General features: G+C 47.3%; 1 protein-coding gene across 3 annotated transcripts in view; it reads left to right on the top strand.

Annotated features, from left to right (window-relative positions):
* The window catches only part of LOC123052692 (protein GRIP), a 29,924-nt gene extending 18,753 nt beyond the window's left edge, over nt 1–11,171 (top strand). Inside the window, exons 12-21 of one of the 3 annotated variants that reach the window (XM_044476005.1) lie at nt 593–726; nt 815–912; nt 996–1,115; nt 4,780–4,807; nt 4,942–4,994; nt 6,795–6,866; nt 6,951–6,998; nt 9,870–9,975; nt 10,055–10,113; nt 10,818–11,171. In XM_044476005.1, coding sequence (XP_044331940.1) covers nt 593–726; nt 815–912; nt 996–1,115; nt 4,780–4,807; nt 4,942–4,994; nt 6,795–6,866; nt 6,951–6,998; nt 9,870–9,975; nt 10,055–10,113; nt 10,818–10,928 — 829 coding nt within the window. In that variant the 3' untranslated portion in view covers nt 10,929–11,171. Of the gene's footprint in view, nt 1–592; nt 727–814; nt 913–995; nt 1,116–4,779; nt 4,808–4,941; nt 5,249–6,683; nt 6,867–6,950; nt 7,000–9,869; nt 9,976–10,054; nt 10,114–10,817 lie in introns of those variants that run through there. The other 2 variants (XR_006424979.1, XR_006424978.1) reach the window with 2 other exon arrangements.
* Nucleotides 11,172–13,152: the final 1,981 nt, after the last annotated feature.

Genomic DNA, 13,152 nt, shown 5'->3' with positions numbered 1-13,152 from the left:
GGATAGTGTGTTCATGTTGGTCCGTGCCCACTCCGAAGGGGATACGCCTCCGATCGAGCCCAGAGGATCAAACCTAATGCGTTCAGTAGTATCTTGTAAGTAGCAGACTAGCAGTATGTAGAGATGAGCAGTATCTAGCATGTGCAGTGCGTACATGTACTCATATCAGTTGTGCGACATGTACCCATATCAGCTTCTTATGAAGTTAGGATTTGCTTCTGGGTTCCGCTTGAGCATGTACTTTCTTACAAGTGCCTCTAATAATCTGATAGCAAGATTTTTTTTTAACGGAAATAGCAAGATGTTGTGCGTCTGGTTCAGCATGTAGCCATATACTGTTGTCCCCTCCTCCAGTTTTTTACTGTAAAAGACCAGCAGTGTGGTATTTGTATGAAGTATGGTCTTATGACTGGCAGTCGACCAGTTGAGATTGGTCATAGTAGTCAGCATGAGTCGAGACTACTTTAGACACTTAGACCCGTCTACCTTGGCACTACTCCTGTAAGCTGATGCACGGTGATACCATCAATTTATTTTCTGCAAGCAGTTTTTAGTTTGAGAAACATTTTACCTTTACTTAATTTCCTTCCAGGGATTTGGGTCTTGCGGAGTTGGACAAAAAACTGAAGAATGTCATGAAAAAATTAGATTATGTTACCTCTCAATTTCTCTCAGAAAAAGAATCATGGGAGAAAAAATTGGCAAGTGTAGAGGAAAGCTGGAGATGTAAGAGGACTTCAGTGTATTTTCAGAATTCTTTCCCTTTCTCTTTAATGAGGTTCGTTGATCAAATGTATGAACATGGATAATGCAGTAAAATGTGAGTCTATGAAGGGTCAAAGCAATGGCCATGTTGAAGACCACCTTCAGAAGAACCTAGGGGAATGGACACTGAAGTATGAGAAATTGAAGGTTGTTTCCTGCCCTGTGGCATGACTTGTATGACTGAATGTGGTCTTTCCATTCAGTATTTTAATATATTCTTGATTTTTTAGGAAGAGCATGAATCGTTCCGTGATATTTCTGATAGAATGATTGAAGAGAAGGAACGGGAGATAGCTAAACTTCTCAACGCAAACAAGGATCTTCATCATTCTTTAGAGGCTAAAGCAGCAGTGAGTTATTCTATTAAGCCCATTCATTGCTACCTTTGTTTGCTATATTGAAGCAGGAAAAAGGGAATGAATGGTGGGCACTCCCTGTTATGTTTGTTCTCACATGTTTTTTTTGTTTCTATGTACTTGTTGGAAATTCATGTGCAACAACTAAGAAGCACCCACTGTTAGCTGGTGATTTGCATCATTCATAAAAAGTCCTTTTTACTCCCTTCAGAGTATCGATGTTGTTCGGATGACCCCAACCTGTTTTTGGTTCACTTTCCTTGTCCCAAGTTTTATACCGTTCCCTTGACCTCTCATTTTGCATGTATTTTTCATGGCACCGTCTTTTGTCCATGTATCCATCCAAGGCTCAGCCTACAAACACCGTCTTTTGTCCATGCAGCTCAACGGCAGAAGTTCCTCTAAATCACACAAATGAACATATTGACCATCAGATTATGCCACACGAGATCCTAGCAATTGGAATTTTTTTTCTTACTCTCTCTCTCTCTCTCTCTGTGATCGAGTGGAACCACATTCTGCTCTCTGACCTCGAGTCTGAGGAAAACCGGAGCCTTGCACACCTTCATTGTTGCCTCCGATCGAGAAACTTCCCCATGAACCTAATCTGGTTGATGCCCACATTCCACGAACAGGTCTAGGTTCTCACAAAGAGGTCTAGTCTCTCAACTCGATGTGTCCTTTCTGACGGAGCTGAAGCCGGCACATGGAGGAGAGTGACCATGTAACTGCGAAGTGAGATTGACGCCATTGTCGCCGGAGTCACAGCAGGTGTCTGTTTCAGGTGCACTGTTGGATGAGGAATCGATGGAGATTCTGATGTTGGGCTTAATATTTCCTGGGATTGAAGGAGGTGGCTGGCTGCAAGTTTGAACCAGTGTTGCAGATCTGGCATGTGGCTGCCAACTCACCATTGGCGCCATATCTGCAATGGGGATGGAGATGGTGCCGGTGGTGCGGGCTCCAGCAGCGCCGGAGCCAGCCGGTCTTTGGAGCCGCAAGGCCTGTGGCTATGTCAGTGCACTTTTTCCAAGAAACACTATCTTCAACTCTAAGACTGCACTGTTTCTCAGCGGGTGCTTGCTGGGCGAGCTCGGCCCAGCAGATGCATGGGGTTGCTTGGGAGGTGGCTCTGCCACTGTTCTCTAGACCGCTCGGGACCTCTGGTGTGGAAAGGGAGGCGGGTGACAGGATCAAGCCATGGTGAGTGGCCGGAGGTACAAGAAGCTCCTGACTTGCTGGCTCCACATGTCAGCCAAAGAGTGGTTCGACTAGGTCATTTTTTTTGGTTGCAACCCTGGACAACAATTGCCTGGCCTAAGACCTGCCTGTGATGTGCCTGAATATTGTTTGGTTAGAGACCTGGAATTCAGATGCCTCCCTACCCCCCTCGCCTCCCGGGTCGCACGCGCGTGCGACCTTGGAGGCGAGGGGGGGGGGGGGGGTTAAGTTTTTCTATACCTGCTTGCCAGCCTGGAGGAACCCTAACCCTAGAGCCCAGAGGCCCTCGAAGGCAGCGCTCCCCAGCGAGCCCTCTTTGCGCGGAGACGGGTCGTCTACGGGGCTGCGGTGGTGGCGGTGGCCGCCGGCAGCGCGAGATCTCGGGGAGCTGCCGGCGCACGGTGGAGAGCGCGGAGGAGCGGCGGTTCCTGGCGAGTTATAGCAGCAGGGAGGCGGAGCAGGGTGGTGTGCCGGTGTGAGCTGGTGGTGGTGGCGCGTGCTCGAGACCATGGAGGCGGCAGCGCTATGGAGGCCCAGCTAGGAAGGAGATCCTGGCGGGCAGTGGGCGTCCGGCCACCTCCATGTTCGTGGGCGGGCGGTGGTGTCTCGGTGGAGCTGACGCCGGAGTTCTGGGAGATGGGGCGACTCAGATCTGGGCTCTCTGGTTTGATCTGGGCAGAGCGGCTGGATCCCTCGCGTGGCAGTCCCTTGGAGTGAGTGACGCGTCGCAGGGGTCTTGGTCCATGCCCGAGGTGGAGGGAGGATGCTGCTGTACCTTGTCTGGATTGTTGGTGGAGTTTGGGCCGTGTTCTTTCTGTTGTGCGAGGTGTTGGCGGACCACGGCGGTGCATCTTCTTTGTCAAGGTGCTACGGCGGCGCCGGTGTGAGGCTTCATGGACGGTGTTGCCCCAAACCTTGGAGGTGGGGAGATGGGCGGCAATACGGATGAAAATCCTGCCCGGTTTTTGCCGGGCTGGCGGCGATGGCACCCGTGGGTGTTGTTCCCCTCCTTGGAGGCATCGTCGAGGCGTGTCGCCATTTCCTCCGCTCGCTTGGTGTGGATAGGTGTCTCCGGGCAAAAGCCTAGACTTGGTGCTGGATCGGCACGATGGCGGCGTCATCGACGTCGTCCCTTTGTTGAGAGCATTGTGTTTGGAGGTCCTATGATGCGCTCCTCCGGTGCTCGTCGTTGTCCATGATCGATCTTCTGAGGCGCAATGTACGACTGTTGCTAGTGAATCCAAGACGGTGCCTTCCTTGAGGCGGATCAAGTCCTGCCATCCTCTTGCTACCTCCTTTAGGCATTAAGGGGGGATGGTGCGTCGACAAGGGATGCTTGGTGGAGATGCTGTTCTTCGGGGGTGACCGACGGTTGAGACGCGGCGAGGTTTTTTTTGGACAGGCTCTTTTGCTTTGTAGTTGTTTTGTAGTTGGTGGCTGTCTTTGGACTAGCCCGGGTGTGGAGTTCGTGCTATGCTCGTTGTTAGCAGCAAGTGGTAGTCGTCTTTTAATGCAATTCTCTTCTTCTATAAAGCTATGGTATGCAATTTGCGTACTCTCGAAAAAAAAAGATAGCCTGGCAAGCAGTTTGATACCATGTTAAGAGAGGAGAGGTGTACTCCGTGGCTTCAGTGTGGTGTAGCGGCATTTAGCTCCAGACAGGATCGAGCTCCTCTCCTTCTAGGTCGAATACCTCTCTGGGGTATGGACCTGGGCCTCTTGGGCCAACAGTGATGTGCCACACATTCAACAGTTTTCAGTTTTGAAAAAAATAGCTTGCAGAGGTATTGGGCTTCGAATTTTGTATGGGGTTGCTGTTCAATTGTGCATACAAAGGAAAAGGAGCCGAGGGAAGACCAAGGGATTGATCTAACAAAATGTACTGCCGAGCAAATAGTTCAGTGTGATGTGATTGAACTTCAACCACGGCCACCATCCTGCAGCTTGAGGAGAAGCTGCTAGTCTGGGAAGGGTGTAGTGTTGTGGACACTAGTACGGTGTATGCGGCCGGCAAGAGGGCCAGGGATATTGCAGCAACAGCAGGTCATGTGCTGGGGAAGGAAAGGAGAAGAGTCCTTTAGGGAATGACATTGTATTAGGAAGTTTAGGACTAGGAGTTTAATTCATTAGGAAGTCATATTGTGTTAGGAAAGGTCAGTGGCCTAAGCATCCACTATATGGGATAACTACCGTGCTGAAGATTGCCAGACGGCATGGCTGCGACAAATTGGGTAGACATAGGTTGGGACAGGAGAATAAACTGGAGAGATAAGATTGATTGTTCTTGCTTGCCTTAACCCTAGATACATGTCATCCTTTTTGTGAATCAAGTTCACAACAGTGAGAGTTTCCTTCTCATATTTCACATTGCATTACTTGTGAATATATGGAGTTATGTTTTGAAACTGCTAATGAGAGTACTGTATTGATGCTACAGGTCAGCAAACGTGACAATCAAAGTCCAGGTAATTGGTTTTCTCAATACTATATCATTTTCTAATCTCCTTTCTTTTCCCCATCAGTTGAATGGTTAAAATTTGGCACTGTTAACTTTTTTTTGCGGATGTTTTGGCACTGTTAACACTATTTGTATTTGCAGGATATATTAAACAGGATGCACTAAGTATTGAATTGGCTGAGCAGCAAATTCTGGTAATGTTATGTTTCAAATAAACTATTCTCCTAAATGCTCAGTAGGAAATCGTTAGTAAAATGTTGCAAAAATCTAGTGGATATTATCAATTTCTAACCACTGTTCCTGTACTTGGCTATACGAGTGGATCCTCTACCCAGCACGACCTCTATATCATTGGATGTTCTCCATCTCACATTGGCAACTAACTACTTCAAGGTCTTGTTACTGGTCATGTGCGTGTGCCACGTGGCCACAGAGGTGGGGCAGATAGGTACTGTGAATAGCTGGTCATCAGCTGCAATTTGCATAAAAACGATCAACTAAAATGGCATCAAGGGAAAAATAGTTGAATAAAACTTTGTCAAGAATCTATCACACAGCTTAATCAAATTGGCTGAAGAATCCATCACATATTCACACACAGCTAATCCAGTCAAACTATTGAATTCATGCACCAGCCGATTACTCCAAAAATCCAAACTGATAGAGAACGGCGGGCAATATATTTCAACACAAACCAGATCCACAGGAGCAGCCACGCAAGGGTTACCAGCATGGTTCCACAAGCTCAGCCCCTGCCCACCTAGTCCAGGACTGCTGCTGAGCCTTCACTCACCAGGGCCTCATGTCAGGACTGTACCTGTCTCGACAAGGGCCTGATATATTACAGTGCCGGTTCAGTTTGTCCAAGCACCTATCAGCCGTCGATCTACGATCTAATGGAAGCTGGAGTCGCGTACTGTCTCGACTTGGGCGGATGTTGGCTGCAGCTCGTTGGCTTTGTATGGCAGCTCAATATTCAAGTGGTCTGATCTGGTCCCCCCCTGGTGTTGGACCTCAGAACCTGTTGGAAAATGTCAGGTTAAAGGTTTGGCCCGCACCTCCCTGGTAGGGTAAAGGGTAACATTTAGGTTCTAGGTTCGGCCCTACCACCTGCAGCTTGTGCTGGGAGCACAATACACTAGTACAGCAGCTTTGTGCTAAAAAAGGGGAGTGCAACAACTAAATCATGACCTGGATTAAGGGCGAAAGACAAAACAAAGAAGGCCACAGGGCTAAAAGGGGCTTGTGCTGAATTTAGAAAACGAACACCTCATGGTCAATGGCATCTTTCTGCTCTTGGCTTGCCATTTGCATCCCGTGCCGGTCGATGTCAATAGCTATGGGAAAGACTTGCAGACCAGCAAGAGAGGAGAGGCGAATTGGAGAGGAACCAGCAGGTGCGCGTGTCGGTGGGAGAGAGGAGAGGCAGAGATGGTAGAGGAACCAGTGGGGACGTGCCGATGGGAGAGAGAAGAGGCAGATGGTAAAAAACCTGCAGGGTGTGTGCCAGTGTGCTTACTCCGGTGGCCGGCCGGCTACCTGCGATCTGCATCTTGCGACGGTGGCGGCGGCGGCTGTGTGTTGCAGGACCCTGGGGTCATAAAGGTTAGTCCCTACTGGAACCTACTGGTTTTGCGAGCCAGAAGGTTACCCTATTGGTAACAAACCCAGGTGCAGCTCACCAGGGCCAATGGGCCGAACCAGACCACGTGAATCTTGAATGGCAGCACCGATGCCATCTTCCTCTCCGGCTCACACGAGCTCCAGCAAACTCCCAAGAAACCGAAGTCCAAACTAGTTACATGTATTTAATTGGACATTTGATCTGTAATTTTTCACCCTTGTGATGATGTCCTAATGTTTTACCCATTCTTTCTTTTCAGTTACCCATTCAAGTTATAACACCTCGCTAATCAACAATACTTTGATGAAAACGGGTAACAACTGGGATACGACATCTCACAGTTTTCAGCTTACAATTGTGTACATTTCAGCTTCTTGCACGGCAACAAGCACAAAGGGAAGAAGAATTGAGTCAGTCACATAGGCATATCTTGGCGCTTCAAGTCAGTTTCAGCTTAGCAGACATTTTCGGTGGTTTTGTTCTTTCATTTTTGGTATGAACTAAATTTTTTCTTTGCATTGTTCAGCAAGAAGTTGAAGATCTTGAGCGTGAAAACCGTCTTCATGATCAACAGGTGACTTTGAATCTTTCCCTTTTCACACCCAAATTAGTTGTGTAGCCTTGATTGGATGTGCTGATTAATTTAAAAACACAAGATGATCATTCTAGTCATGGTATGTTAAATATGATTTAGTTTTGCAAAATGTGTACCGTATTTTCCAAATATAGTGTGGTATGTGTGTTGACTTTATTCATGGAGTAAAATCAGCAAAACTACGTGTATAATGAACTATCACAAAACTGCACATTGAAGTTTTCATTTCACTAAACTACACATGGATTTTATCGGTGAACCCCTCATGGCTGGTGCCTGCTAGTGAATGTATTGTCATCAGTCACGGGGTGGGCAGGGCAGGGCAGGAATTGAAATCAATTATCTACGACCATATTATAACATATAGTTTAAGGGGGAGGCAGCTCAGGCTTTCCATATAGTTTACGTGTGAGGCAGCTCAGGCTTTCAAGGAGAGGGTTACTATGGAGGACTCTTGGGAGGAAGGAGGAGATACAAACAATATGTCGATTAAGATGCCGACTTGCGTTTGGAAGGTGGCTTCAGAGGAGTTTGGGGTAACCAGGGGAAGTCAAAGCGAAGCTAAAGACACCTGGAGGTGGAACAATGATGTCCAGAAGGCTATTAAGGAGAAGAAAGATAGTTTCAGACACCTATACCTGGATAGGAGTGCAGACAACATAGAGAAGCACAAGGTGGCAAAGAAGACCGCAAAGCGAGCTCTGAGTGAAGCTAAGGGGTAGGGCATATGAGGACCTCTACCGACATTTAAACACGAGGGAGGGCGAAAGGGACATCTATAAGATGGCCAAGATCTGAGAAAGGAAGACGAGGGATGTCAAACAAGTCAAATGCATCAAGGATGGAGAAGATCGACTTCTGGTGAAGGACGAGGCGATCAAGAATAGATGGCGACAGTACTTTAACAAACTGTTCAGTGGAGAGACTGAGAGCTCCGCCATTGAGCTGGACTACTCCTTTGATGATACCAACATGCAGCGAATCCAGGGAGGCTTGAAAAAGAATTAAAGGAGGCAAGGCGATGGGTCATGATTGTATCCCAATTGAGGTGTGGAGATGCCTTGAATACAATTAATATGGCTAACTAAGCTTTTCAACCTCATTTGACAAACAAGATGCCCGAAGAATGGAGGCGGAGTATATTAGTACCAATCTTCAAGAATAAGGGGGATGTTCAAAGTTGTGCTAATTACCATGGAATTAAGCTGCTGAGCCATACAATGAAGCTATGGGAGTCGTTGAGCACCGCTTAAGAAGAGGAGTGACCAAAAATTTGTTTGGTTTCATGCTTGGGAGGTTGACATGAAAGTCGTTTTGTTGGTACGACAACTTATGGAGAGATACAAGGAGCAAAAGGACTGCATATGGTGTTCATTGACATGGAGAAGGCCCAAGGAAAGATACAGTGAAATGTCATGTGGTGGGCCTTGGACAAACACTCGTCAAAGTGTTTGAACAAGTGATGGCGACACTGATACTTACAAATATGGGGGGAATCCGTTACGAGAGACTTGAGGGATTGAAATATCACCAAAGAACTAGCCTTGGACAGGGGTGAGTGGAAGTTAGCTATCCACAGGCCAGAACCATAACTAGGTTTCAAGATCTCATGGGTTTCAACTCTAGCCTACTCCAACTTGTTCGGAATTGAAAGGCTTTGGTGTTGTATAACATACCACAGTTGATATGGAAAATAATGGTCTCATAAACAAAGTTTCTTCAATTCATGTCGCAACTTTTTTGTGAGTTTGATTTAATTGTCAAACACTGCCTGTCTCCTAGTTAGCTGGAGTTCTGATTACCGCAATAATAAAACAAGCAGAATAAAAAGCACAATCAACATAATTGAGCTTGGCATGAATTAGCCTCAGGTGCAGGCAAAAGCCAAGTGGTTTTAGTTCTGTGGATTATGACCTTCAATAAGTAGTTTTCTGAATAAAATCTTCATTGTATATTTTTGTGACAGTTTTCCATTATATGTGTTGTCTTTTGTGGAATTAAATCATATTTTTATACTGTTGTTCCTAATTCTGAAGTACCGCTCAAGCCTATTTGTCTCCAACAGTAGTTCTGCAGTAACTATTACTCAGTGTGTGCACTCAAGTGGTATGGAAGTCATGCTCCTATATTATCTGTTCCTTGATGCTGTTCTGGTCAAATTTTATTTATCTAACTAACCTTGCTGAAACTGATAGTGAAAACTTTGGTGTGAACTGTTGTCACATTATTCGTGATGTGATTAACTTTCGGGTCATCATTCTTTGTTATACATTCTTAGAAGTATGAAAGATGTCCTATTCTTATTTTATCACGTGAACATTGGAGTGCAGTAGGCTAATAGAAGCTTTGTCTCTAGGCCATTAAGTTGCACAATATTCCTAGTTCTGTGGGATTCTCGTGGAATCCAGCGATGGGAGTCAGTGAAGTCATGAATATGTAACAACAGTTTATGTACATGTATTGTGTACTCCCTCCGTCCGAAAAAACTTGTCCCAAGCTTGTTTCTCAAATGGATGTATCTAGCACTAATTTGGTGCTAGATACATCCATTTGAGGGACAACTTTTTTTGGACAGAGGGAGTACTGTTTAATCATTTATAATTGATTGAACAAGACACATGCTTCCTGCATTTCACAAAATTATATTCATATAGTTTGTGCCCCCTTCCCCTTTTGCTATTCGGTCAATGCAGTGATGAGTTGAATAAAATACAGAACTAAGACCTTATATTTAACAAAAATATCTTTCACCCTTTTTGTGTTCCGATGAAATTTGTAATCTTTACATGACTTGTTCTTGGTGCGAGGCCTTCAGTTGGATGCCTGATCTATTGAAATTCTGTATTTCAGGAAGCAATGTTGAAGGCTGAGCTTCGGAATATGGAGAGATCACAAAAGCGAGAAGGAGTAGATATGACATACCTAAAAAATGTAATCTTAAAGCTTCTTGAAACAGGTATCTGGAACTTTTTATTGCTTATTTTGCTGTTGATTGACAGATGATATGAAACATCGACTTGGTATCTTTTACACAGGGGAGGTGGGGGCCTTGCTGCCTGTGGTTGCGATGCTACTACAGTTCAGCCCTGACGAGGTACTTGTTACTCATAACTAGTATATATAAAATGTTTTATCTTAGTGTCCTAGCTTGTAACCTCTGATATGGTGTTTAATTAGTACTCCCTCCGTCCCAAAATAAGTGTCTCAACTTTAGTACAACTTTGTACTAACTACAAGACACCTATTTTGGGACAGAGGGAGTACAAATTAGCTCTAGAAGGCCTTAGATCGTATGTTATTCTAGCACATGGTTAAGTTACTCAAATATTAAGGTCACAGGGAAGTGTTTTATTCGGATAACACTGTTGAACATCATGTGACATGTCTATAGTGTAGAATTGAAGAGTACATTCTAGACTGGACAGTTATAATTCCTATAGCATAATATAGATATTAAAAGCCACACTTAGGAAAACCCCATCCTTCTCAAACTTGTCTCAGCATATAAGCATTAACTAACTGTCATTATGATTATGGTAGAGTTGTTCATCTAATCACCTTGAACAAGGACGTGGGTCTATCATCTATGGATTTCTGCTTCCATCCTGCTGACATGGGTTCAGTTTTGGGAGTGTTTTTTTTGTTGTTGTTACAAGTACTAAGAATTTATCTTGCTTCCATGCCCGGTATAAAGTTTTCAATGATACTTGGTTGGAAATTATCTGCAACAGGAATGACTGTTATAAGACTGATATTAAAATATCAATTATGCCAAGTTGACATTCTTAACCTTGGCAGCTCAATAAATGCCAACATGGCGTCCTCTCAAATGTCGCTTCCTTACCAGCTACAGCATTGTCAGATGGTGGATCGACACCAAACTCATTCTTTGGAAGATTCACATTCTAATACCGGTGCAAGATGTTGGTTTTGATTATCCATGTTTTAGCGGAGGTAGATTTACATTCATGGGGTGATCCAAAATCCCAGCGATTTCACTGATTGTGAAAGGTGACATTCTTTTGTTTGCATGCTTCTCATCTCTTCTTACCTTTCGTAAAGTAGTGTATATTATATAAATAGAAAACCATAACTATCTATATATGTACTTTCAATACAAGCATTCATTCTCAAAGGGAGCATTATTTTTTATTTCTCGCTCTGGATATTTAGATTCAAAGCCATTGCACTACGAGACGCCAACAGATCCTGGCTTAATTGTCTCTCCTCTAGTCTTGATCTCCTCTTGTAATGTACTCCATCTGTCCCATAATGTAAGACGTCTTACATTATGGGACGGAGGGAATACTTCCTTACGAAAATGTTTTTGTCTTACATTATGGGACGAAGGAATACTTCCTTACGAAAATGTTTTATATTATGGGCCGGAGGGAATAACAACTATGAGCGGTAATATATTTAGGTGCGGAAGCTCTCTCTCCCGGTGACCGTTCAAAAAAGGGAAGGTGGTCAAAAAAGGAAAAGAAATAGTGGGATCCGCAGGTCATGGTTTTCGTTCAAACTGTTGTACACGTATGAGCATTCTAGAATCATGCTAATTTGGAAATTTTGGATTTAGTGGCCTATGTGTTATGAGCATTCTAGAATCATGGTAATTTGGAAATTTTGGATTTAGTGGCCTATGTGTGTTTTCTAGAATGAGCACTGAATACTAGTAAAATTGCAGTATTATCATCTTTATGATTAGTCTACGACCGACCTGTTTAATATTGAACATACAATTATATGATGAGGGAAACTTGGTTCTGTTCTAACACTTCCACCATTCAAGAGTTGCATTCATGGGCTTATAATTCCAAATTTTGATTTTTCTCCATGTTTTGGAGAAAATCAGACCTCCAGTAGCCTAGCCTAGCCCTGCTCCCCTTGCCCCCGCCACCGGGGTCGCCGCCCGCCACCCCGGTGGTGGCGTCCACCAGCCCGCGCCGTCGGCCGCTTCGGCCCCGGCGCCCACCGCCCTCCGCCGCTGGCCACTCCGGCCCTGGCGTCCACACCCGCTCGAGACCCTTCCCCGTCTCGTGACATGGCTAGCCCGCTGTGCTGGGGAGATGTGTCCTCGTCGGAGGACGAGGGACTCGACCGCTCGCGCTCCTACTACGAGGTCCTGAGGAGCTGCTCGCCGTCGTCTGGCCCCTCTTCGCCCCGCCGTTCCCCTGTGCCGGTGCCCTGCGCCGCTCCCCCCGCGGGCTCCTCGAGCCCTACGCCGTCCCAGGCCCCGCGCTTGGCCCCCATCGCCGTTAGGGAGGCGGATCCCCTTCCGACCTCTCCCGGTGGCTGGCAGACCGCGGGCTGCAAGCGGCGCCGGCCGCGGCGCCGTCCGGTGCCTCCGCCCCTCCCCTCCATGAACATCTGCCCCGGCCTGCCTTCGGATCTGGTGGGGCTTTGCTTCAACTGCCTCAGCGAAGAGCACGTCGCCGGCATGTGCACCAACGAGCAGGTTTGCCTTCGTTGCCACCTGCCTGCCCACCTGGCCCGGGAGTGTCGTCTCCCTCGCTCCCGTTCATCCCCGGCTGCTCCCGTTCGGCCGGTCCGCGAGCACCTTGGCCACCGCGATGGCCCCCCTCACTCCCCGCCCGCGCTGCCCCCCTCTCTCCCCGCCCGCGCTGCCCCCCTCGCGCGTCCCCACCTCCTCTGCAGCGAGCCACGTCGGTGCACGCTCGCCTGGGAACTGCGGCCCACGCGGCCGACAGGGATCTCTCGGAGCGCGGCGGCTTTGTGGGTGGGGTTGGGTGGCCGCAACAACGCGCCCCTCTGGAGCTGGCTTGCCTGGGCTCTGCTGTGCCTCTGGCCAGTAGGGTGCCCTCGGAGTTGGCGCCGGAGGTGGGCGAGTCAAGCAGGAGGGGCCGGCGGGGCTCTCCGTCCTTGAGGCCGGAGCTGGAACGTTGTGTGATCCTGCGCACGGTCGCGGTGGCGGCGGCCGAGGAGGCGCTGCGCTGGAGTTTGGTCGCCGTGGTTATGGGCAGTAGGCCGCGGGTCGCGCCGAGCGCGGCCGCCGCTGACGTGGAGGCGGCCGTCCCGGTGGTTGTGGAGGTGTTCACGGTGCATCGCTTCTGGCCGACGGATTTCTTGCTCGTCTTCGACTCTCGGGCGGCGCGTGTTGCGGTGGCTAGCG

The sequence above is a fragment of the Triticum aestivum genome, chromosome 2D, assembly GCF_018294505.1.
Source record: "Triticum aestivum cultivar Chinese Spring chromosome 2D, IWGSC CS RefSeq v2.1, whole genome shotgun sequence".
Taxonomy (NCBI): domain Eukaryota; kingdom Viridiplantae; phylum Streptophyta; class Magnoliopsida; order Poales; family Poaceae; genus Triticum; species Triticum aestivum.
The sequence above is the reverse complement of the archived record's forward strand: the minus strand, read 5'-3'. Positions and strand labels throughout refer to the sequence as shown.